This window comes from Dermacentor variabilis, chromosome 1, assembly GCF_050947875.1.
Source record: "Dermacentor variabilis isolate Ectoservices chromosome 1, ASM5094787v1, whole genome shotgun sequence".
NCBI lineage: Eukaryota > Metazoa > Arthropoda > Arachnida > Ixodida > Ixodidae > Dermacentor > Dermacentor variabilis.
In genome coordinates this window covers 66,458,411-66,481,815 of record NC_134568.1, presented here as the reverse complement: position 1 = coordinate 66,481,815, position 23,405 = coordinate 66,458,411, and the positions used below count along the sequence as shown (strand labels likewise).

The 23,405-nt window shown below is 44.6% G+C and overlaps 2 protein-coding genes and 1 long non-coding RNA gene across 7 annotated transcripts in view; 1 reads left to right on the top strand and 2 right to left on the bottom strand.

The window, feature by feature from the left end:
• Nucleotides 1-13,126: 13,126 nt before the first annotated feature.
• On the top strand, nucleotides 13,127-16,839 carry LOC142578905 (uncharacterized). Of its 2 annotated transcripts, XR_012827332.1 has the most exons (3): nucleotides 13,151-13,460; nucleotides 14,001-14,074; nucleotides 14,684-16,839. It is a non-coding gene; the product is annotated as an uncharacterized LOC142578905 (long non-coding RNA). The 2 variants fall into 2 exon arrangements; XR_012827331.1 differs by having other exon boundaries at nucleotides 13,127-13,460; nucleotides 14,001-16,839.
• On the bottom strand, nucleotides 16,562-20,847 carry LOC142578885 (uncharacterized). Of its 3 annotated transcripts, XM_075688560.1 has the most exons (5): nucleotides 20,507-20,847; nucleotides 20,297-20,425; nucleotides 19,890-19,985; nucleotides 19,262-19,321; nucleotides 16,562-19,204 (listed from the first exon to the last, which is right to left on the bottom strand). In XM_075688560.1, the coding sequence occupies exons 1-5, from the start codon at nucleotides 20,727-20,729 to the stop codon at nucleotides 18,222-18,224; spliced, it is 1,491 nt and encodes a 496-aa protein (XP_075544675.1). In that variant the 5' UTR covers nucleotides 20,730-20,847; the 3' UTR covers nucleotides 16,562-18,221. The 3 variants fall into 3 exon arrangements, with proteins under 3 accessions (XP_075544675.1, XP_075544682.1, XP_075544690.1); XM_075688567.1 differs by having other exon boundaries at nucleotides 16,562-19,321; XM_075688575.1 differs by lacking the exons at nucleotides 20,297-20,425; nucleotides 20,507-20,847 and having other exon boundaries at nucleotides 19,890-20,161.
• A 2,280-nt stretch (nucleotides 20,848-23,127) lies between these two features.
• The window catches only part of LOC142578861 (ribosome biogenesis protein BMS1 homolog), a 195,465-nt gene continuing 195,187 nt past the window's right edge, over nucleotides 23,128-23,405 (bottom strand). For both annotated transcript variants that reach the window (XM_075688505.1, XM_075688515.1), the window contains one exon: nucleotides 23,128-23,394. In XM_075688505.1, the coding sequence (XP_075544620.1) occupies nucleotides 23,194-23,394 (201 nt within the window). In that variant the 3' untranslated portion in view covers nucleotides 23,128-23,193. The remainder of the gene's footprint in view (nucleotides 23,395-23,405) is intronic.

Here is a 23,405-nt window from a genome sequence, read left to right as displayed (position 1 = left end):
AGCATGCCACAATTACACGAAGGAAGGTCGCACCACTGAGAGTACTCAGGCTGTGAAATTGAACTGTCTCCTACTATAAGATCTTGTATATATCCATACAACGCTGTCACTTCAGTGCTTAATTCTTCGAGGTCACACAGTTTCACTTGCAAGAAACATATATATGGGGTTCGGAAAGCTGGTCGCCGCCCCCCCCCCCCCCCCAGAAACATGAAAACTCACTGCCTATGGGTGGCGGAACAGCGCTAGCTGTAGCTGGGGGGGTGAGGGGGGGAGGATGGCGCCACCGCTGGCTCACTACGTGTATACCGGACAGCCGCTGGAAACCATTGCGTCGCCGCCCCTGACGCGTCACATAGGCAAAGGTGTTCTTGGGCAGGTTGGATACCCGCCTGCGTGCTTCCTTGAAAGTTATGTTTTTCTTTACTTTGTTAATTACTTTTTTCTTTTTTCCATGATGGGCTCAACTGCGAGTATGCGGCGCGCACTCCCCATCACAATTTACACAAATGGAGATAGTTCTCGCAAGATTCAGAGGTGTGTTCATGGGCACTGCATTTCGAACAAGTTTGGCGGCCTTGGCAGCTCTGTGAACTGTGGCCGAAACGCTGGCATTTGAAACATCTGAGGGGTTTTGGCACGTCTGGCCTAGCACGAAGCTTATGTACCCGGCCTCAATAGACTCGGGCTGAACACTTGAACCGAATGTAAGTATCAGGTGCTTGATCTGGATTTCCTTGCTGTCACGCCTCATATTTATTCGTTTAACGCCGATTACGTTCTGTCCACTGAAGCCCTCCAGTTCAGCTTCAGTTAGCTCCAACAGATCATCACCTGAGACAATGCCACAGGTGGTATTCATAGTACGGTGCGGGGTTACTGTTACTTGGGCATCCCCAAAGGAGACTAGATTGGGCAGTTTTTCATAGTTTATGGTCGCGGAGCTCCAAGAGGAGATCTCCGCTTGGCATCCTCGATGCTTTATAATAACCTGCACCAAAAACTTCGGTAGGAGGCTTCGAAACAAGGAATGGTGAAATTGTTCGCTTTGCTTTGTCTGGTTTTTTCAGGATGAATGACATGGAAACGGGGGAAAGATTCTTTTTGGCGACCAAAATCTGGAAGTCTTCATCAGTGTACGTACCCTCTTTTCGGAGGGCGATCGGGGAGTCGGGGGAAGTAACTATAGCCATAGACGAATGTTTAGTTTTCGGCAGTAACGCCAGCCACTCATCGTGGAGCCCTACAAGGGGACGCTGCAGGGCCTGTAAAAACAGGTCCTGCAAATGCCAGCTGTACGTTACCGCTATAACCAAATATGACATAACAGGTTGGCTATTCACACAAGGTTAACCCTTGCTGCCTGGAAAAATTGGAAGGGGAAGCCAGGAGAAGTAAGGAAAGATGGAAAGTGATAGAAAGACAAAGGTTGGAGGGAAAGACAGACAGGAAAGGGCAACTACCGATTCCCTAGGGTCATTCAGTCCGGGGGTGCCTTCTACGTGAAACCGAGGCCAAAGGGGCGTGTTGCCTCCAAGGTAAATATACCCGGTAGCGAAGCTTCCATAGGGGCCAATACATTCAAAACATTGCGGTTCATCGGCGGTTCATGGGGCTTAGCGCCATCTGTATGTGGAGGGAACACATCCGGCGGAAGAAAAATATAATTTATTTATTTTTATTTATTTCACAATAACCCTAAAGGCCCTCTAGGGAGGGTATTACATAGGGTAAAGGTTTCGTCGGTGAGGCAAAGAACAGCGCGTAAATGTAAATACAATATAAAAACAAAACTGGGATAAAGTTAATTACAGTGCATCAACTTATTAACAAAAAAGAAACCAAAAAACAAAAAATGTAAGTAGTTATCAGTACAGCAACGTTAAATAATTTGCACAAGATATGACAACTATAATGTGACGCCACATCCGTTAAAAACAGAAGTGACGTCATTTTGTTTTTGAAGGCGCGAAATTTGTTTTGTTGGCCTGCCTTTAGAGCTATATATTCAAATGCCCCACCATTCGACTTGATGGGCGTTTCGAGCTTTCAGCGCAGAAAGCGATGCAGGAAAAGGCCAGCCGTATGGTTGTCGAAATCGCACCCCTGCACAGAACATACTTTCGTTGGAGGCCGACGAAAGCTTTAGGTGTAGTGTGCTGATACTATCGTCGGATGCCAAGCCCGTCGGCCAGCACAGTCGCACGAAAACAACTACACAATTATCTGGCGGTCGTAACTCACTACTTTTGACTGAACAGGTTAAGAAGCGATGAAGCTATATATACCCGCGTCACCAAATTCAAACTACGACAAGCTAAAAAGCACAACGTGTGAGGGGGGCGTATTTCAACAGGTGCGCGCCTTCCTGCACATTTCAAGAGGTGCATTGCATTGCGAATGAAAGCGGCGTCAACGCCCCCTGTAACGATGGGCGCTGAAAAGAAATGTCTTTATTATTAATAATAAAATAAAATAAACTTGGATTTTATAACTCGTCACGAATATGTAAAATTGACCAGGATTTTTATTTTCGTTGAATGAATCTAACTGTGTCTCACTTGAATAAAAAACGCTTTTTTTATTTCCCAATGTTTGTTCCCTCCAAACATAGTCGCGCTTCAATCGCTGCTCCCATAACCACCCTTGCTGATGTCGGTGACAATTTGTACTGAACCGATTTTCATCCGAAGCTTCGCGACTCTATTTGGGTCGACCATGTTGCCTCCGCCGAGGGGCCTTAAAGGTCCAAACACCCACCATTAGCTCAGCCCCCAGGATCCCTTTAACTGGACACGGCTAAGCCACGCACGGTTAAACGCGGTATGGTCCAACCATCATGTGCTCGGGTACGTGGTGTCGCAACACACCAAACGCCAGCTCACGCAGATGCCCCTGCGGGGTCTCTGCGACCTCCAATTGCACGTCATAGCTGATTACAACTTGCACCGGCAAATCTCCGAACTTCATCACCGCACCTAATTTTCTGCCATCCTCGACACGTTTCCCTTCATTTGGCATCCATTCTGTAGCTTCTAATGGTCCACCTCAGGCACATACCCAGGATTTTTTTTTTCGGGGGCTACCCGCAGGATTGACCAGAGCAGGATTGGCCACCCTGGTGCAGTACTTGGCCACAACCTCCTATATGAATACAACAATCAAACCCCGGCCCTCAGTCCCCAGCAGCCGCGAAGCAACTGACCACGGCGGCGGTCAGATCTGTGACGCAGCAGAGGGTGCTAAGAATACCTGGTTCCGGACAGGCCGCCATTGGAATCTGAACTTGGCAACGTTTAACGTTAGACCATTATCTAGTGAGGCGAGTCTAGCAGTGTTATTGGAGGAATTAGAGGGTAGTAAATGGGATATAATAGGGCTCAGTGAGGTTAGGAGGACAAAACAAGCATATACAGTGCTAAAAAGCGGGCACGTACTGTGCCACCGGGGCTTAGCGGAGAGACGAGAACTAGGAGTCGGATTCCTGATTAATAAGGATATAGCTGGTAACATACAGGAATTCTATAGCATTAACGAGATGGTGGCCGGCCTTGTTGTGAAACTTAATAAGAGGTACAAATTGAAGGTAGTACAGGTCTACGCCCATGCATCCAGTCATGATGACCAGGAAGTCGAAAGCTTTTATGAAGACGTGGAATCGGCGATGGGTAAAGTCAAAACAAAATACACTATACTGATGGGCGACTTCAATGCCAAGGTAGGCAAGAAGCAGGCTGGAGACAAGTCAGTGGGGGAATATGGCATATGCTCTTGGAATAGCAGGGGAGAATTATTAGTAGAGTTTGCAGAACAAAATAATATGCGGATAATGAATACCTTTTCCCGCAAGCGGGTTAGCCGAAAGTGGACGTGGAGGAGACCGAATGGTGAGACTAGAAATGAAATCGACTTCATACTGTGCGCGAACCCTGGCATCATACAAGATGTAGACGTGCTCGGCAAGGTGCACTGCAGTGACCATAGGATGGTAAGAACTCGAATTAGCCTAGACTTGAGGAGGGAACGGAAGAAACTGGTACATAAGAAGCCAATAAATGAGTTAGCGGTAAGAGGGAAAATAGAGGAATTCCGGATCAGGCTACAGAACAGGTATTCGGCTCTAACACAAGAAGAGGACCTTAGTGTTGAAGCAATGAACGACAATCTTATGGGCATCATTAAGGAGTGCGCAATAGAAGTCGGTGGTAACTCCGTTAGACAGGAGACCAGCAAGCTATCACAAGAGACGAAATATCTGATCAAGAAACGCCAATATATGAAAGCCTCTAAGCCTACAGCTAGAATAGAACTGGCAGAACTTTCGAAGTTAATCAACAAGCGTAAGACAGCTGACATAAGGAACTATAATATGCATAGAATTGAACAGGCTCTCAGGAACGGAGGAAGCCTAAAAGCAGTGAAGAAGAAACTAGGAATAGGCAAGAAGAAAGCCTGCGGTTCCCTCCATCTGTCTGTTCCGTCCCTGTCTCGGTGTTCGATCTCCGCCCCGGTGTGCCCAAGCTGGAACTTACTTGGTGGTTTGGCTGAGTTTTGGGTGGATTTGACCTAGTTATCTTACTTATCGTATTTTTGTAGGACTTATCCGTGATTGCAACAACGCTGATGTCTAAAAACTCTCCTGGGCAAGGGCCCAGCCCTTGGTCAGCCTCCCTTTCCCCTGATGATTTGCCTTTGCAATCTTTCTTCCGCAGCGGTGTTAGCAGCATCCCTGTCGCGATGGTGCCCTCGAATGGTGGATTCATCCGGCTGAACAACCCACAAGCTGTTCAGGCCGAGCTCCAGGCCATGACGCGTCATTTCCAGATGATAAGCGATGTCCGACAATTTGGAAGAGGTGGGATAGTCTGTAGGTCATCAGATTCGACCTGTGTCGCAGACCTCCTAAGGTGCAAGACTTTCGCATCTGTCTCGGTGAGTGCGTTTACTCCTCCTCATCTAGCATGCACTAAAGGCATTGTCCGGGGCGTAGACTCTCGATTGAGCCCAACTGAGACTCTGGAGAAACTGTCTGATGCTGGCGACATAGCTGTATAGCGGTGTAACCGACTGGTAAACGGAGAAAAAGTTGCCACAGAATCAGTTATTGCCACGTTTGCTGGCATGTCCTGCCCTTCTGAACTGAAAGTGTGGCCGCTTATTTTTAGAGTGGAACCTCTCGCTTCCAGTCCACTTCAGTGTCGGAACTGTTGGCGTTTTGGCCATAGTGCAGGAGGCTGCAAATCAAATGGACGCTGTCGCGCCTGTGGTGCCAGTCATTCTCCCAATGAGTGCACAGCTGAAGCCGAAACTTGCTGCCTATGTGGAGGAAACCATGCGGCTGACTATGCAAACTGCTCCGCTAGAGCTAACGAAATAAGGTACTCGAGGTAATTGACAGGCGTCGATGTTCGCGGCGAGAAGCTATTGCAGTCGTCAAGGAAAGAGCTTTTGGATACGCTGGCGTCACTGCGAGGCAATCTACTTTACAGGAAGACAACTTGTCGAAACTCATTGAATCGGCCGTAGAAAAAGCAATGACAAAGGCTATGCAATATATTGTCACAAGTGTTACCGACTGCCTTTCCTAAGTGTTTACTGCGCAGATGACACAGCTATTGCAAACAGCTGCAACACCAATCACCAAATCGATTGCTTGTGCTGCAGAACAGGTAGCCAGTTCAGTCCTAGTGCCGAGTACCACATCGGACCCAACATTTCTTGGATCCGATCCTTGTTCTTCGCGTCAGTCAGACTCGCAGGTCGACATGGAAACAGGTCATGATACCAGGCCGCAAGAGCGAACTGGGTCTCCATTAACTGCTTCTTGTCCATATACCAAAAACAAAAAGGGTAATCGAATTTCTCATTCTGGCATCCAAGAAAGTTCATTGCGACGGTAGTCGCTGAAGTAACTATATCAATTAGATCATCACCATAGCTTCTTTAAAAGTGCTACAGTGGAACTGTCGTTCCCTGTTTTCTGCTTCAACAGACTTATATTGCTTAACAACTCATCTTAATCCTGACGTCATAATCTTACAAGAAACCTGGCTTACTCCTGAGAAAAATTTTCATTTTAAAGATTTTCGATCTTTTCGATTAGATCGCCTTTCACAAGGAGGTGGCTTAATGATTTTGTTGTCGTCTAAATTCTGTCGTAAGGCGAAAATAGCCTTCAAGTTAATGTCTCCGGAATTTGAAATTTTGGCAGTGCACCTTAGGATCCCAGGCTACCGTTCATTTTCAATTATGGATGCTTATTTCCCTACTGGCGTGCACAGTACATACCAATTGGATAGTGCGCTTGCCAGCTGCAAAAATGACGTCATTCTAACTGGTGACTTCAACTCGCATCACGTGTCTTGGGGTTACAAAACAGATTCAGGTGGGACACGTCTGTGGAACTGGACCATAGATAAGAACCTTTCATGCCTTAATGTCAGAGGACCTACATTTGTCCGCGGACAATCTCGCTCAGTGTTAGATTTGACGTTTTCTAGCACAAATGTCACTGTGATATCCTGGACAACGATTGGTTTCTGTACAAACAGTGATCATCTCCCGGTATACTTTGAAATTGCATGCCCATTAACATCAGTTTAACGACAAGGCAGAATATTTGTGAATTGCAAAAAAATTAAAGACTGCTTGCGGTCCACCATTGCGTCACTAACTAATAGTAATGATGAAGAAATTGGCTTGAATATTTGATCAGCATTACAGACGTCCCGACAAAAGTCTGAATTTGTAATTCAGACAGCTAAGCCTTCCTCATCTAGTCCCTGGTGGAACAGTGAGTGCACACGAGTTTATAGAAGAAGGAAAGCTGCTTGGAAAAAACTTCTACATAATCAGAGCCCACAAAATTGGAAAGATTATCAATTTATTTCGGCAACCTTCAAACGTACTATTAAACATGCAAAAGATGAGTACGATAAGAACCATTTTGATTATCTCTCTAAATCCAAAAACAAACGTGCTTTATTTAATTACCTTCGTTTTAGAAACAAACTCCCAATGAGCAATAATGTAGACTCAATCGTCTATACCTCACAGGAAATGCAGGAGTCCTTAGAACTACTGGCTAAAGGACTGGAGAGTCGATTCGCAACGCGCCTTCAAACTTCTGTTTCTTCTCCTGCATTCTCGGGCTACAAGGAAATATCCTATTCGGAAGTAGCAAAGGTTATCTTACAGTTGCCAACTACAGCGCCTGGCCCGGACGGCATAACAAATGCAATGTTAAAGATTTTCTTTCAAGAAGCTCCACGTGAGCTTCTGAAGTTGCTAAACTACTCTGTTAGTAACGCATGGATTCCACAAGAATGGAAGATCGCCAAAATTATTCCGTTACTTAAAAAACAAGGGGCAGGGTATACTATCGACAACATCAGACCAATTGCGTTGACATCAAACACAGTGAAACTTATTGAAAGAGTGCTTCTCGGACATATAATAGAGTTTATTGACGATAATCGATTTTTGAGTCCATGTCAAATTGGATTTCGATCTGGCTATTCAATATGGCACGCGCATGTAGACCTTGAAAGTCGCATTAACATCGCCAGACAGAAAAAACAATACGCGGCTCTAGTTACGTTAGATATATGCAAAGCCTATGACAGCATTGAACATACAATTTTAACGAATCGGTTACAGAGCCATTGCTTTCCAGGCTATATTGTAGCATGGGTGCATGAATTTTTAAAAGACAGGGAGTTCTATTGTTTTCGAAGCGGCTATTCTTCCAGTAAATATAAGCAAACAAGAGGTGTGCCTCAGGGATCGGTACTTTCACCAGTATTATTTAATATTTTACTGAGCAGAATCCCCGTTCACCCAGGTGTCAGTACATACGTTTATGCTGATGACATTGCCTTTTTTGGTATGGCTAGCGACATATACTCTCTTTACGAAATACTGCAGTCGTATCTAAGGGAACTGGAAGGCTGGCTGGATAGCTTACAGTTAAACCTGAATGCTAACAAGTGTGCTATCCTTGTTTTTCCCGTTAAAGACCCAGTATACATATCGCTTAACTATCATCTCGAAGATATCCCACAAGTAGAGTCACTAAAATACCTTGGAGTTATTTACAACGGAAATCTTAACTGGTGGCCGCATATTGAATATATTGCGACAAAAGGAGCTCGTTCAATGGGCATCTTGCGCAAGTTGAGCAACCGAAGAACAGGTATGCGAAGAAAATCCCTCTTGATGGTATATAAGATGTATGTTCGTCCGGTGTTAGAATTTGGATGCGTTTTATTCTCAGGTGTTCCAGCATACAAGCTTCGGCCGCTAGTTTTGTTAGAACGAGAGGCGCTACGTCTGTGCTTAGGCCTCCCAAAATACGTTTCGAATGCCGTATTATACCTGGAGGCAAGAATCCCACCCATAATATGCCGATTTCACCTTCTGACAGTTCAGACTTTCCTAAGGCTATAGAATCGCCATTAAACCGCCTTCAAATTATTTTCCTCTCTGATCCAGATTTATTTTTTCTTATTCATTGGCCCAGGCTTCATAGACCACAGATTATATTTGTGCAAACATTACTTGATCCACTAAATGTGCAAATTCGCGAGGTGCTTCATGATAATACGCATTCAAATTACCCAGAGAACAGGTTCGATGACATTTTACCAAACCACGCGAAATTACTCCCTTACGGCATCTTAAACGCCATGTTGCAAGACCACCTAAGCAGCCTAGAAACAAACGTTATCATTACAACAGATGCCTCACAGTGCGAGGAAAAAGCTGGGATTAGAATATTTTGTCCTGCACTCGACTGGTCTTTTTCTGTAAGGCTGCCTGATTTTGTGCCTATTTTTTCTGGCCGAGTTGTTAGCAGTAATCCTAGCTTTACGTAAATTAGACCCAATGATTACAACGGCTGCCATTCTGACTGACTCCCTTTCAGTATGCTCTTGCGTTACCTCTACTAATGAGTCACGCATGCTAAAACTCTTCCACTTACTAGTTCCAGCCCATGTGCAATGTGTTCACTTGATTTGGGTGCCAGGGCATAAAGGTTTGTTTTTTTAATGAAACTGCTGATTCACTGGCAAATGCATCACTATCCGGCCCTGTTCTTCCTATTCTACCAGTGACAGCAAAGATCACGGCGGCAAGATTTCGGATGCGATCAATAAGATTAGCCTTATCAAACCCACATTTGACTGCTTCTCCAGAGTATAAGCACCTGGCATTTCCCTGGCATAGCGAATCCTGTGACACAAAGATGCTTGAGGTCTGCCTCACCAAATTACGCTGCCGCATACCCTCGCTGAATTTCTATTTACACAGGTCGGGTTTGGTTCCCTCCCCCCTCTGTTCTTTTTTGTAATGAGGAAGAGACGATACACCACTTTCTTCTATCTTGCCGCCGCTTTACTGCGGTGAGAAAAAGATGGCTGGAAATACCTTTTCGAAGAATTGGCCAGGACTTGACAGAACCTACAATTCTTTTGTTCGGAGCGTCCACTTTGGGATTCAGCCACAGGGATGCATGCTTCGCTGTACGAATATTCCTTACGGAATCTGCTAAAGAAAGGAATGCCCTGCTAAATTCCTTTCTTTTTTGTTTTTTACTTTTAAATTAATTATTAATCATTCAATTGACCTTCCTGATGTTATTTAACATGTAATTCTGCGCTATTCAATGCTATTTCAATAGCTATTAGGAAATTTGTGCTCCATAATAATTTCGAATAATCCACCCATTTCTTGGCCAATCCCCCATCGTGGGTAGGAGCCACACGCATCACAGGCTACAACAACATCAGATGTATGCGTTAAGAGACAAAGCCGGCAATATCCTTACTAATATGGATGAGATAGTTCAAGCGGCTGAGGAGTTCTATAGCGATTTATATAGTACCAGTAACACCAACGACGACAATGTGAGAGAGAATAGTCTAGAGGAACTTGAAATCCCACAAGTAATGCCGGAAGTAGTAAAGAACGCCTCGGGTGCTATGCCAAGGGGGAAGGCAGCTGGGGAGGATCAGGTAACAGCAGATTTGATGAAGGATGGTGGGAACATTGTCCTAGAAAGACTGGCCGCCCTATATACACAATGCCTCATGACCTCTAACGTACCGGAATCTTGGAAGAACGCTAACATAATTCTAATCCATAAAAAAGGGGACGCCAAAGACTTGAAAAATTATAGACCGATGAGCTTACTGTCCGTTGCCTACAAAGTATTCACTAAGGAATCGCAAATAGAATCAGGAACACCTTAGACTTCTGTCAACCAAAGGACCAGGCAGGATTCCGTAAAGGCTACTCAACAATAGACCATGTTCACACTATCAATCAGGTAATAGAGAAATGTGCAGAATATAACCAACCCTTATATATAGCTTTCATTGATTACGAGAAAGCGTTTGATTCAGTCGAAACCTCAGCAGTCATGGAGGCATTGCGGAATCAGGGTGTAGACGAGCCGTATGTAAAAATACTGAAAGATATCTATATAGGCTCCTCAGCCACCGTAGCCCTCCATAAAGAAAGCAACAAGATCCCAATAAAGAAAGGCGTCAGGTAGGGAAATACGATCTCTCCAATGCTATTCACAGCATGTTTACAGGAGGTATTCAGAGGCCTGGAGTGGGAAGAATTGGGGATAAAAGTTGATGGAGAATACCTTAGCAACTTGCGATTCGCTGATGATATTGCCTTGCTTAGTAACTCAGGAGACCAATTGCAATGCATGCTCACTGACCTGGAGAGGCAAAGCAGAAGGGTGGGTCTGAAAATTAATCTGCAGAAAACTAAAGTAATGTTTAACAGTCTCGGAAGAGAACAGCAGTTTACGATAGGTAGCGAGGCACTGGAAGTGGTAATGGAATACATCTACTTAGGGCAGGTAGTGACCACGGATCCGGATCATGAGACTGAAATAACCAGAAGAATAAGAATGGGCTGGTGGGCGTTGGGCAGGCATTCTCAAATCATGAACAGCAGGTTGCCACTATCCCTCAAGAGAAAAGTGTATAACAGCTGCGTATTACCAGTACTCACGTATGGGGCAGAAACCTGGAGGCTTACGAAAAGGGTTCTGCTGAAATTGAGGACGACGCAACGAGCTATGGAAAGAAGAATGATGGGTGTAACTTTAAGGGATAAGAAAAGAGCCGATTGGGTAAGGGAACAAACGCGGGTAAATGACATCTTTGTTGAAATCAAGAAAAAGAAATGGGCATGGGCCGGGCAAGAGAAGGGAAGCGTAGCAGGGGGCGGCAGAAAGTTAGGTGGGTGGATGAGATTAAGAAGTTTGCAGGGACAACATGGCCACATTTAGTACATGACCGGGTAGTTGGAGAAGTATGGGAGAGGCCTTTGCCCTGCAGTGGGCGTAACCAGGCTGATGATGATGATGACCCGCAAGGTAATTTTTCTATGCAAATGAGGGGTGGGGGTGTACTTTTGCTAGTACAAAAGTTAATAATTTTCACCATTCACTATAAAGACGCGTAAACCCGAAAAAGAGAAATGAAATAAGTTGTATATCACAAGTACGCCTGTGATAGACACCTCTGCTTTACTTGGCAAACCAGGAACCACGTCAAATTGGCTCGCGCACGAAACGCAGGAAGGACACAGCCAAGAACAAGTAAACAAACGAAAGCGTAAAATAAAGATCTCTGGTAGTGTTTTTCTTAGCTCTGGAAGAATTATTGAGAAAGTTATATTTGCGGAATGATCACAGTACTTTTGTATCTTTCTTTTACTGCTCCGCCAAGTTAGGTGCCAAAACCGACTCGTATTGTTATTTGAGAAGTTGCGTAATGAAGCGTGGCCGCCAGTCCCGTACAACAGCGTAGAGCGCAGGACGCTGCGGTTCTAGACGTACTGCGCCCGCGCGGAAGGTGAGAAAAACATCCACGTAAGCACAGCAGAGATGTGGCTACGTCAGGCGCGCCTCGAATGATCACTGTAGAAGCATAATTCAAAATACAGGTAACTATTCTTCACTTCCGGCGGTATTTTCTCTACTTCGTTTTTAAATAAAAGGGTTTTCGTGCGTTAACATTTTCGCAAAAGACGGTTAAAATGTAAATTTTTGCTTTTCCTTCCTGTTTGGCTGTTGCCTCGGTTCTGTCCCTTAGTACATCGCTTAATTTTTCAAGTTCTTGGGACTCTTCTCTCCCGTTGCCAATGTTGCACGAAAAGTGCTGTACAATTAAGGAAAAAAAAAAAAACAGCCGAGGTAACGGGTGACATTCATATTGATATGAGTTCCGCGGTCATTGCAGGGTTTCATTGAAATTATGAATTTTGGGGGGAATGGCTGTGAAACGTAGATCGTTGAAAAGATATCAGTGAGACCTTTCCAGCGGCAGCACCTTGAGATTTCGAAACAAACATCGAAATAATGAGAAAGGCGAAAACATTCCGCCATCTTTTAGCTGGGAGAATATCAAGCTGTTTCACGACCTCATTACAGTGGCCTTTCTCTCAACCCGATCAGCGATCTTTTCGACGCCTCGGCCATAATAGACAGTTTTAGAACAGCGTTTATCGCCTTACCTATTAAATGTAATCACCTTTGCGGGACGTTACGGTGCGCGTCCTTTCAAGTCTTTTAGTTTACCGTACGGGAACGCAAACGTAAGGAAGAAGGACGCCGTCTGGTGCCTCGTGCCTAACATATCCAAGCCAAGACAATCCATTCGTAACTATCCTGTTGCTGCTATGCGGAGTCCTACGGGCGCCGGAATCGCCGAACTATCTCAGAAATTGGACGCGCTATACGCTCATACAAACATTTCAGGTGAATTTAGAGAAAGTGAACGTTTATTTCAATATTTACTGGCGATAAACGCGAGTCAGAGCGCAGCCATCACGATAGTTCACGCTGAAGCGAGGCCATGGGTGCCGCCATGTTCGACAACGCTATTTCTTAAACATTACGGACGTTAAACTTGCCAAAATCATAGCGCGCGTAAACCGCAGAAACTCAATAACGTTCCGAGCATGCGCAGTGAGGACGGCGCTATTTCTTTACGTACGTAATGCTTTTACGTTCGGTTGCAAACGCTAAACTAAAGCTGTGTATTGCTACTTCTGTACGTACGTAGTGCGTTTACGTTTGGTTGCAAACGCTATTCGCACTTTCCAGCGACTATAGGGGGCGCGGAGAACGTTTCAATATGGCGGGGATAGAGGTGATGGAGCCGACACGAAAGCGTGCGCGTCTACAGGTGCAGGCGGCTCACGGGCCTCTAGTATCTCTAAGCGCGATCCTTGATCTTGCAAAGGAAACGCAGAGATGTGTTGTAGAAGGAGAGGCTGCGTTTAACGCTGGCCATATAATATGCTGCGGTATACGAGCGACGACAAGCGCGGCTGTCGAGGTCGAGTCACTATGCCTGCAGACAAGCGCCGTGAGAGGCCCCCCGCATACTATAAAAGTTCAAGTCTGCAATGAAACCGGCGCCGTAAAGGTCAGTATTTCACCTTACGTTTTTTTTAAAGATATACGTGATGTACGAGAATTGACACCAAGCAGTTAATTGGTGGCGCTCGGATGTAAACAAAGCGCAGTACCCCTCATGCCGCTGCATAATATAAACGTTGTGTGCATTGATGACGTTATGTGCATTCATGGCTCCCTGCAATGGCTTATTTGTGGAATGCTTGTTAAAAATGCCAGGTAACACGGAAACATTTCAGTAGTGCCGATTTAGAAGCTATGAGCGAGACAATGAGGTGTGCCAGTGCGCCCCGTTTCCAGCATGATTAGCGTTTTCGCGTGCTGTACGGCGATTTCGCCAAAGTGCAACGCGTTAAATGCAATTATTTTTTTACTTACTTCTCGGGCTTAAACGCGCAATTTCGTCGTTCTAGTGTCATAAAAGCACCAATGTGTTGTTTTCGGCTTCCAGAATTCAATGTGCATGTGGGAGCCTACGCATTTGCCCTGTAAATAATTAGCGCGGTTTTAAGGTCGTTTGCGTGCTTAACATTGGTTTGATTGTTTTCAGGGAGAATGCACGTGCAAGGCCGGTCTCTCTGGTCAATGCAAACATTTGTTTGCCACTTTGATATATTTGAACAGGTAAAACTTTATACATCATGTGTTTATTTATTTTCATTAGTTGGCTTGCCTGTAATGTGCATCAAGTGACAGTGAATATGTTTACCTTATGTCGAACTAAGAGCCACATTGTAAAAGGCGAACATAGAAGTCAGTGGCAATGATGCCTTTTCAATGCCATCTGGGGCTTGTTGTTGCACTAGGAACAGAGTTTCAAGAACATGCACACAGCAATCAATTGAGTATGTGTTGCTTCAGTCACTTCAGGTGGGCACAGGCTGTATTAATAACCACAGAATGCCCAGAAATGTTTTAAACGTTCTGGGCTTTTTTATTTGTTTACTGTAGGATTTTGATTCTGAATCTGCTGTAAAATATTGTTGATGTAACTTACTAACACGGAAACAAAGGATGAAACAAAATGGAACCAATGTACACAAGCGCTAACTCAAAACTGAAATGGTTCCCGTCTGTCTCATTTTTTTTTCCGCACTACCAAGTTGCATCATAGAATTCCAACTAGCCCCATCGCGACACTGTTAGGAAACATTTTCTTGAATCATATGAAAGATGCAGAAAAAAGCCAATACACAGAGTATTTCAGCAAGGTATGTTTATTTTGATGTACAGGACAAGTGCCACTTCCCTGGATGCATTGTCATGCACGGATGTGCAACAACAGTGGGGACGTGCCAGTGCCGCCAGCATCTACAAACCAAGGCCAATTAGTTTGTTTTGCCACGTCGAGCAGCTTCAACCAATAAGTGTCCCTGAAGATGTTCAAGCCCTGATTAGGAAAGAACTTATCGATGCAGTACCAAATTCTGCACTGGCAAAACACAAAACTCGTGCAAGAAAGTCAATCCCTTTCACTAGCAATTTGAACATAGTCCGCGCCATCGACACAATTTTCACACAAGGTTGCTACTTGAGAGAGCACACAAAATTTTCATTTTTTGAATCGGTGCTAGATGGTGAAAAAACAGTACTGAAAAGGTTTACTCTTGAACATCTCAATGAAAATGAAAAGAGTTTCTATCTTCAAAATGTGTGCCTCTCCTATGCCAAAGCTAGGGAAATATGCCGCGAGACAACTGATCAGTCATCCACTCTGTGGCACAGCGAAAGAAAAAAAAGAATTACTGGAAGCATCTGCAGAGAACTCTACACGTTTGAAGAAAGAGGTACACGCAGTTGGGAAGCAAAGCTGGACAGGCTGTACTGCAGGGAGCCTTTCAAGGGAAATGAAGCCACAATGTATGGAAAAGACAACGAGCCTCTTGCACTTGAAGAGTACGAGAAGACTCATAACGAAAGCGTGAGCAAGCTGGGACTCGTCGTCATTCCAGATGTTCCTTGGCTTGGCTACAGCCCGGATGGAATAAGTGAGCAGAGGGGAACGAACATCTTGCTGGAAGTGAAGTGTCCTGTTCTAGGCAAGCACTCTAGCATACAAGACCTTGTAAATGCTAAGAAGCTGGCATTTATTGTGTGTGATGGAGAAAATTATGCATTGAGACGTGCTCACAAGTATTATTCCCAGGTTCAACTGGGCATGCTCCTCCTTAACATGAATCTGTGTCATTTTATAGTATATTCGAAAGTTGAGAGCCTTGTCATTCATGTGCCGAGAGACACCGAGCATATTCAGGCACTTGTAGACAGGCTGCAGTATGTCTACTTCAAAAGGGTACTACCTAAGCTTGTGCAGATTAGCAAGGCTTGAAAGTATGTTGGTGTTCATAGGTTTTTTTCGTTGTTGATCACTTCCATTCAGTGGGAGGGGGGATACTTAGAAGAAAAGCTATTCAGTACTTTGTAATATTTACGAATTGCAATATATTAAAAAATTAAATTATGGGGTTTTACGTGTCAAAACCACTTTCTGATTACGAGGCACGCCGTAGTGGAGGACTCCGGAAATTTCAACCACCTGGGGTTCTTTAACGTGCACGAAAATCTAAGTACACGGGTGCTTTCGCATTTCGCTTCCATCGAAATGCGGCCGCCGTGAATTGCAATATATGTAGCAGCAATTAAGCAATTGTTAATTATATTTACTGTTCAATGTCTGCTAAGGAAAGTATAGCAAATTGTGAGAACTGAAATGGCAAGAGTTTTTGAAGCATCGAAGAAGCAAAATGAGGAGTTCAAGTTTGGTTCTAGGTTTTGCAGCATATGCATAAATGGCCAGCTGCAAATTTTGCTTGTATTCTGTCATTTAGTGCTTTTGGATGTCTAGTCATGGAGTTTCATTTTTTACTCTACAACCTGTGATGTTTTCTCTGCAAATGACACCTTTACAAGTGTCTACAGTGCACATGTTGCAAAAAAGAGAAGAAAGCTGTTGATCCTTTTTTTAAGCAACTATTTATTTTGCATTCTTCGAAAAGCTAGTCACACAGCAGCTCATAATTCCTGAAGAGCTTGTTTGCAGTCACTCTAAAGTACTTGAGCGAATACAAGTAGTTTTTTACTTGAAAATTAGTGCTTCTGTGTTTATAACTGGTCCTTTGTACCTGATATACTTGGCTGCTTTTTTTTTTTACTTGTCAGTACACGTATCACACCTATAAACATACCACAATAAACATTCCTCCTGTAAATGTGTGTCTGCGTTTTGCTATGTGATATTCAATATTTACTATTTGTTAGAAAATGTTGATATTCGCCCTCCTCTCAACTTTCATATGTCTCTTAACTGAATGTGTACACATCACTTCCATTTGTATAGGTTGTCTGCAAATAAATGTATGCCACATGCGAGGCTCTCGCATGCTCGTATATTTGCCACCTGCTCTCGGTTCACATTCTTCACGTCTTTGTGGTTGCAATGCCCACAAGTTCACAGCTGTACTTAGTCACACATTGCAATGTACACGACAAAGTGATGAAAAAATAAAAAAAAAATAACCATCACGCCTATTTGACCCAACAGCGCATACTATAGACAGTATGTATAATTGAACAGCTGATGATGTCGCACAAATTAAGTGGAAAATACACCAAAAGAGATTGTTCTGTTAAAGTAACATTAACATTCGCCAGTTTGTGTTCCGTTAACCATAGCAATATGTGTCTGATCAACACTGATAGGTTAGTGAGGGCTAGGATTCACCTCAATTTGAACAGGGAAAGATTAAAATTGGTCAAGAAGAAACAAGCCAATCTAGATGCAGTAAGGGTAAAAGCAGACCAATTCAGGCTGGTAGTTGCAAACAAATATGCAGCCTTAGAACAGAGATGAAGATGACATAGAGCTAATGAATGAAACCGTTACGAGGATGGCTTCAGAGGCAGCAATTGAAGTGGGAGGCAAGGCACCAAGGCAACCAGTAGGCAAGCTCTCCCAAGTAACAAAGGACCTAATAAAGAAGCGACAAAGAATGAAAGTGTCCAACTCAAGAGATAAGATAGAATTTGCGAAACTGTCAAAACTGATCAACAAGGCGAAAATAATTGATTCGAAATTATAACGCGATAAAGACTGAAAAAAGCCGTAAAAGATGGACGCAGCATGAAATCGGTGAAGGAAGCTTGGCGTAGGTCAAACCAAGATGTATGCACTAAAAGATAAGCAGGGTAATGGCACCAGCAATCTCGAAGTTATAGTAAAAGCAGCAAAAGAATACAAATGGGTTGGAGCACATGCCAGATCCTGGCTGGAAGCTTACCATTATCATTAAAAAGAAAGGTATACAATCAGCGCATTCTACCGGTGCTAACATATGGGCAGAAACGTGAAGACTGACAAAGAAGCTTGCGAACAAGTTGAGGAACGCGCAAAGAGCGATGGAACGAAGAATGTTAGGCATATAGTTAAGAGACAGGAAGATAGTGGTGTGGATCAGAGAGCAAACAAAGATACCGAATATACTTATTGACATTATTAGAAAAATTTGAGCTGGGCACATCATGTAATGCGTAGGTTAGAAAACCGGTAGACCATTAGGGTTGCAGAATGGGTGCGAAGAGAAAGGAAGCTCAGTCGAGTACGGGAGAAGTATAGCTGGGGTGATGAAATTAAGAAATTCGCAGGCACTAGTTGAAATCGGCTGGCACAGGACAGGGATAATTGAAAAGTCGCAGGGATAGACCTTCGTCCTGCAGTGGACATAAAATAGGATTGCAATGATGAGGATGAATTGTGTCAGCTTTGCAAGCGTGCTTACTGAAATTTATCATCAGCCAGTATTAGTGCGCACAAGTTAGTTAGCCCACACGCAACTGTGAACAGCTCATTGATATAAGGCAGCATTTCCCAGGACAGAGTTGAGTTGAAGAGCTTAAATATTTTAACTCGTTGTATTGCTCGTTCTACATGAACCCGTGCCCTAGCAATATCAGCTGTCCTAAGGGCATCATTGCGGTCAAACTGGCAGTCCTTTTTAGCAAAAGGTGGCCGAATTACGCCAATTGCACGGGCAGTGCACAAGTCATCAATGAAAAAACCCCTATCGACCATAATGTCATCTGTGAATGACTCGAACTTCTCCAGTATTGCACACTCAGCTGTAATGGCTTTGTCTGAGGCTCGTCCACCAAATGCTTCACTGATGAATGTTATTGTGCCAGCTGGACTTACACATATGAGAAATTTTACAGTGTAAGTCGACTTGTATTGTGAATATGTCAGTAGCTGACATTTCACACAGCGAGATCTTTCAACTGGGATTTCTGTGCAATCTACAACACCTCGCACTCTCGGATACTGTTTAAAGTGCGAAGGCATATTGTTTAAAATTTCCTCCTTTGAAGGCCACTCAATGGCAGCTTTCAGCACTGCAGCAGCAAGAGGCAGTGTGTGCACAAAATATCTGTGTATGGACGAAATGCTGCATTGAAAAAGTACACTGAGACAGGAAAATGACATAGCCTGTTTCAGAACTATGAACACCAAAATAACTCTGTCCCTCACAGAAGCTTCCATCCTATTTGCCGCCTCATACTTCTCTACGAGTGAAACAATCTTGTTTAGAAGTGCATGAGAAGGTACGCCAGTCAAAGTGTTTAGGTGAGCATCAGAAAGAAGCACGTCCGAAATCCTAAATTTTTGTGTGAAGTCCAGTGAGTTCACTTGAACGGATTTGTTTAGCTCAGGTGTGTGGCCCAGCTCTTGAAGTTCAACAAGTGCCCTTGCAGCGTCTCGTTCTGTAACGCAAGAAAAAATTTAGAGCGAAATTGGTACAGTTTTAAGCAAAAAGTTACCTGCTGTTGTTCGTGAGCAAGAGCTTGAAAGGGGGGGAAGCCAATCCTGCACAGGTGGGTCTGCAATACAATGATGGTGAACTAAATCCTTCATAAAACCATGTGAAGTGTCCTACAACACGGTGTATTCAGTCCTACGGCAAAATAAAACAAGATGCATTGCACTGGCTTGCCTTTGCTCTAAAATTCAAGAGCAGAGAGAGAAAGTATCAGATGCGAAAGGCGGGGAGGTTGGCAGGGAGGTTACCTGGAAGGTAAACATCCACTTTGCTAACCTGGTGCACAGGTGAAAGGGTAAGGGGGGTGCCGAAATATTACAAAGAAAAGCACAAAAAGTGAGAAAGATCATAGAAAAAAACACATTCACACACACAGAACACTATTGCATCAGAGTCACTCCAGTAGGTTACTTGCCTAAGGTGACATTAGAAAAGCCTTAGTCTCTTAATAGTAGAACGTGTATTTATCTAGGTGCCCAAAATCTTTCGGCGATACCACTCTCGATATATTGCCCTTTGCAGTTGCACAACCGGACTCGCCTTGTTTGGTGAAACGGCAAACTTAAACATGCGGTAACGCCTATGCATCATCAAAACTTGGGTGCGAAGGTCGGAAAAAAAATTCTCACCATTGTATTCACTTTCTTCCAAATTATCAGGAAGCTCGCATGCGCAATCTTCATTAATGACGACTTCAGATACGTCGTCCTGTTGGCCCTCGTTTCCTGCAACATTGTTAGGTCAATAGAAGAGATGCTTTAAGACCAAGCAAAACAAATACAAGATCACAAACGCTTGCGCAGTACCTCCGATCGGTACACAACTTTCACTACAGCCAAAAAAAGTAGCGAACGCCTTGCACATTGACCGCCTGTTTGATTTTCACACAGAACGACTAAGAACAGATGCAGAATACGTTCGCTAGTGTGAAATGCTCACTACGCAGCGTCAGGCACCGTCGAGGAATATTTACCGAAACAGCGCGAGTGCAGGCAGAACATTTAATAAACGGTGACACTTGCGTACTTAAACTTACCTTGAGAATCTGTGGGGGGCTTTCTTCGGGGAACCCTAGGCCTCACACTTGCTTCGTGGGAGCGCATAGGGATCTTTTGCGAAGGCACGGCGTTTCTTTTCAGCCGCTTTCGTAAGGGCTTCAACCCGTCTTTAAGGCAAAATTTCACAATCAGCTCACCACAAGAATAAAATGAAATCATTGAGAGCATCGCAACAGTCAATTACTCACCAAGGTGGCCCCAAAAGAAGTCGTCTTTGTTAAAATGATCGCTACATACGACCATTTCTTCGCTCACTTGCTTCCCAATGCGGAGCTTGATCGCCCACAACTTCCTCCGTTTTTTATCTTTTGGAAAGTGGTGCAGGCTCACTTTTCCGGAAATTGCACGATTTGTGCATTGCGGCACACTGCACATGCGGTTGCTCTTCGCTCGTCGACTGTTTTCTTCCATAACGAAGAGCACAAGTACGCCAACGCAGCTGCAGAAACCGCGTGAGCGAGAAATCCATCACCCCCTCCCGGCTTCCGAAAAGATCCGCGCGGCGGCGCTAGCGTTTCTGGAAAGCGCGAATACCTTTAGCGTATCCGCTATTCCGGCAAACGGGGGTAATTTGGGCGGACTGCCGGATGGGCGGGGGCGTAAACCTGAGCGGTGTAGCCACATGGTGGCGTAGAACTCAACCAGACAGAGTTCTAAAATGAAGGCGGCGCCTGTGCGGTATGCGTCACGCGATCGTGGAGGTCTGCTATGGGAGAACGCAGGGAAGGAATTTCGCGGAGGTTAGACGGGCCGAGTGGCGTCTCGCTATGCAGTGGAGCTTGCCTCTCGAAATCATGGGTTTGCGACACGGAAATATTTCTATCTTGGCTATTAATGAGCCGATTTGAGCGAGTGAAAAACTTTACTGAGCTCTAGTAATTGTTTTTTCTGCGGCTGGGGTGGATTGTTGCGAGGAGTCTTCCCCAGAGGTCTTCACCCGCTGCTTCGTCCGTCCTCTATCGCACTGGTCGGCTGCCCTCCTCAGTCCAGGGCTCCGCTGGCCTCTGCTGTCCGTCGTGCACGCCACACTAGACCTAGTTGGTCTTCGCAGCGGTCGGTGGACAGCAGTTCCTCCCATTGCTCTGCAGTTGGGTGTGATATGATTGGAACGTCAATTTGTTGACATGCCCATGTTATGTTGTATAATATGGGTTTCTCATTGCACCATGGACATTTGCCCTTGTATAATGTGGGGTGCATTTTACTTAGCACATTGAGGTTAGGGTACGACCCCGTTTGTAGTTGTCTCCATGCAACCGCTTCTTCCCTGCTAAGGGACTTGTGCGGTGGGGGGTACCGCTTTCTGCTGCCTCTGAAATTGTCTAAAATGGCCGAGTACTCTGGGGGTATAGGCGTGGGTTCGACGTTGGACGCTCGGTAATAAGTGTACTCTCGAGCTATCCTGTCCGCCTCTTCGTTCCCTGCCACCCCCGTGTGTCCTGGTACCCATACGAGCTTGTGTGATCGCTTCATGTGGTTCTGTGTATTGTTGTGTTTCAGTCTACTGAGCAGAGTATGCGAAGCCGATTTGAAAAATTTTTGTGGCAGTACACTCCCTAGAGGACACGTAGCACCTTTCAGCGTATAACCAAAATTTGCTATGGGGCCTGGTGAGGGACCCTTTAAGCAGTTCGACGCTCCTCCTGCTCCCCTCACGCAAGCGTGGCGTGATAGAGTGCCGTGTGCAGTGACTAGGACCCATTTTCACTCACAACTTGCACAGGAAGATTTAGTTTAGCGTAATAGCGAGCTTAGCGGGATCGAAATGTGCATGCGAAGAACGCTAAACAACCTGTAGTGTTTAGCATATGCACGCTCTTTGATCAATGTCAAACATTGAGGGGCTGAATCAAATTCCAACTGTTCAGCATATGAAATATGAGCAGACATCCTCGTTCTCTTGGCTCGTGTGGGGAAACGGGCAGTGGCACGAAAGGCTTTACGATCGTACGGTTAGATAACCTCACACAACGAAGCTGGTGGTGGGGAAACTTCCGATAGTTTGGCCCAAGAGATTTTCTCATAATGGTAGGGTAACTTCTGATTGCTTGGCCCTAGAGATTTTCTTAACTCTTCACAACCGTGCCAGACAATAAGCTTTAGAGGCTACTCTCCTTTACTGCCTGTCCACTATGCTGGCCTGTACACCAGTGCGGCTCAATTGATTGTGCTTTTATCATGCTATGTGCAAACTGCAAAGTTGACTTTTTTTCAGCAACACTCAGCCTGCTATGAATGATGTGCATGGCTCAATGCCTTAAAATGAAGAGGTTGCCATTGTGAAAATGTGCACACTCCGATAGTTTGCTGTCACCAAAACAGTGTGGGATTGGCAGCAAGTCTCGTGCCTCCGTTTCTGTACAGCGGTATTTTCATATATCAACAGTAGCATTGGCAGGTGCTATACATAATTAACATTCGTGCAGAGCAAACACCAGGAAGTTACTGCAAGACTACATGTCTGTCTCGACTATTACCACCACTACTATGAAGCCCTTTTCGAATGATTGCAAATGTCGATTGCTGTCTGTCCGCAGAATAGACCAAGCAATACATTATGGCAGATATGCCAAGGTTGATGGGCTCTGGCAAGCAGAAAGTGCTGGTGACTTTTAGTCACAACTGTACAGTGATACTTGACTTTGTTGCCTGTTGATACTTGTCCCATTTGCCAAGCAGCCTACTATTGCCCACCTCCAAATCCAGAGCCATGCAAAACACCCATTTATTAAAAAATCATCCAGTCTGTGCATTATCCTATTTTGTTCACTTGCCACTATACACAAGCTGAAAACTTCCTGTTGCAGGATGTTATATGTACATTTCTTTATTGACACTTATGTACAAATGAAAAATGGACTAGTGTTGTGGCCCTTCATGTCTTAGCTTGTGGCTTCTTTCCTCTGGTCAGAGCCTTGCAGATCCTCTTTTTGAGCTCCTTTTGCCGCTTGAGCTGCTTCATTTCATTCTTCCGACATTCAGCACGGTGCTGTCGAACCCTCTGGATTACCTTATCTTTCATATTCCGCAGCTTCTCCTTGTGCACGACCTTCATCATTTGCATAAGTTTGAGCTTCTGAAATGGCA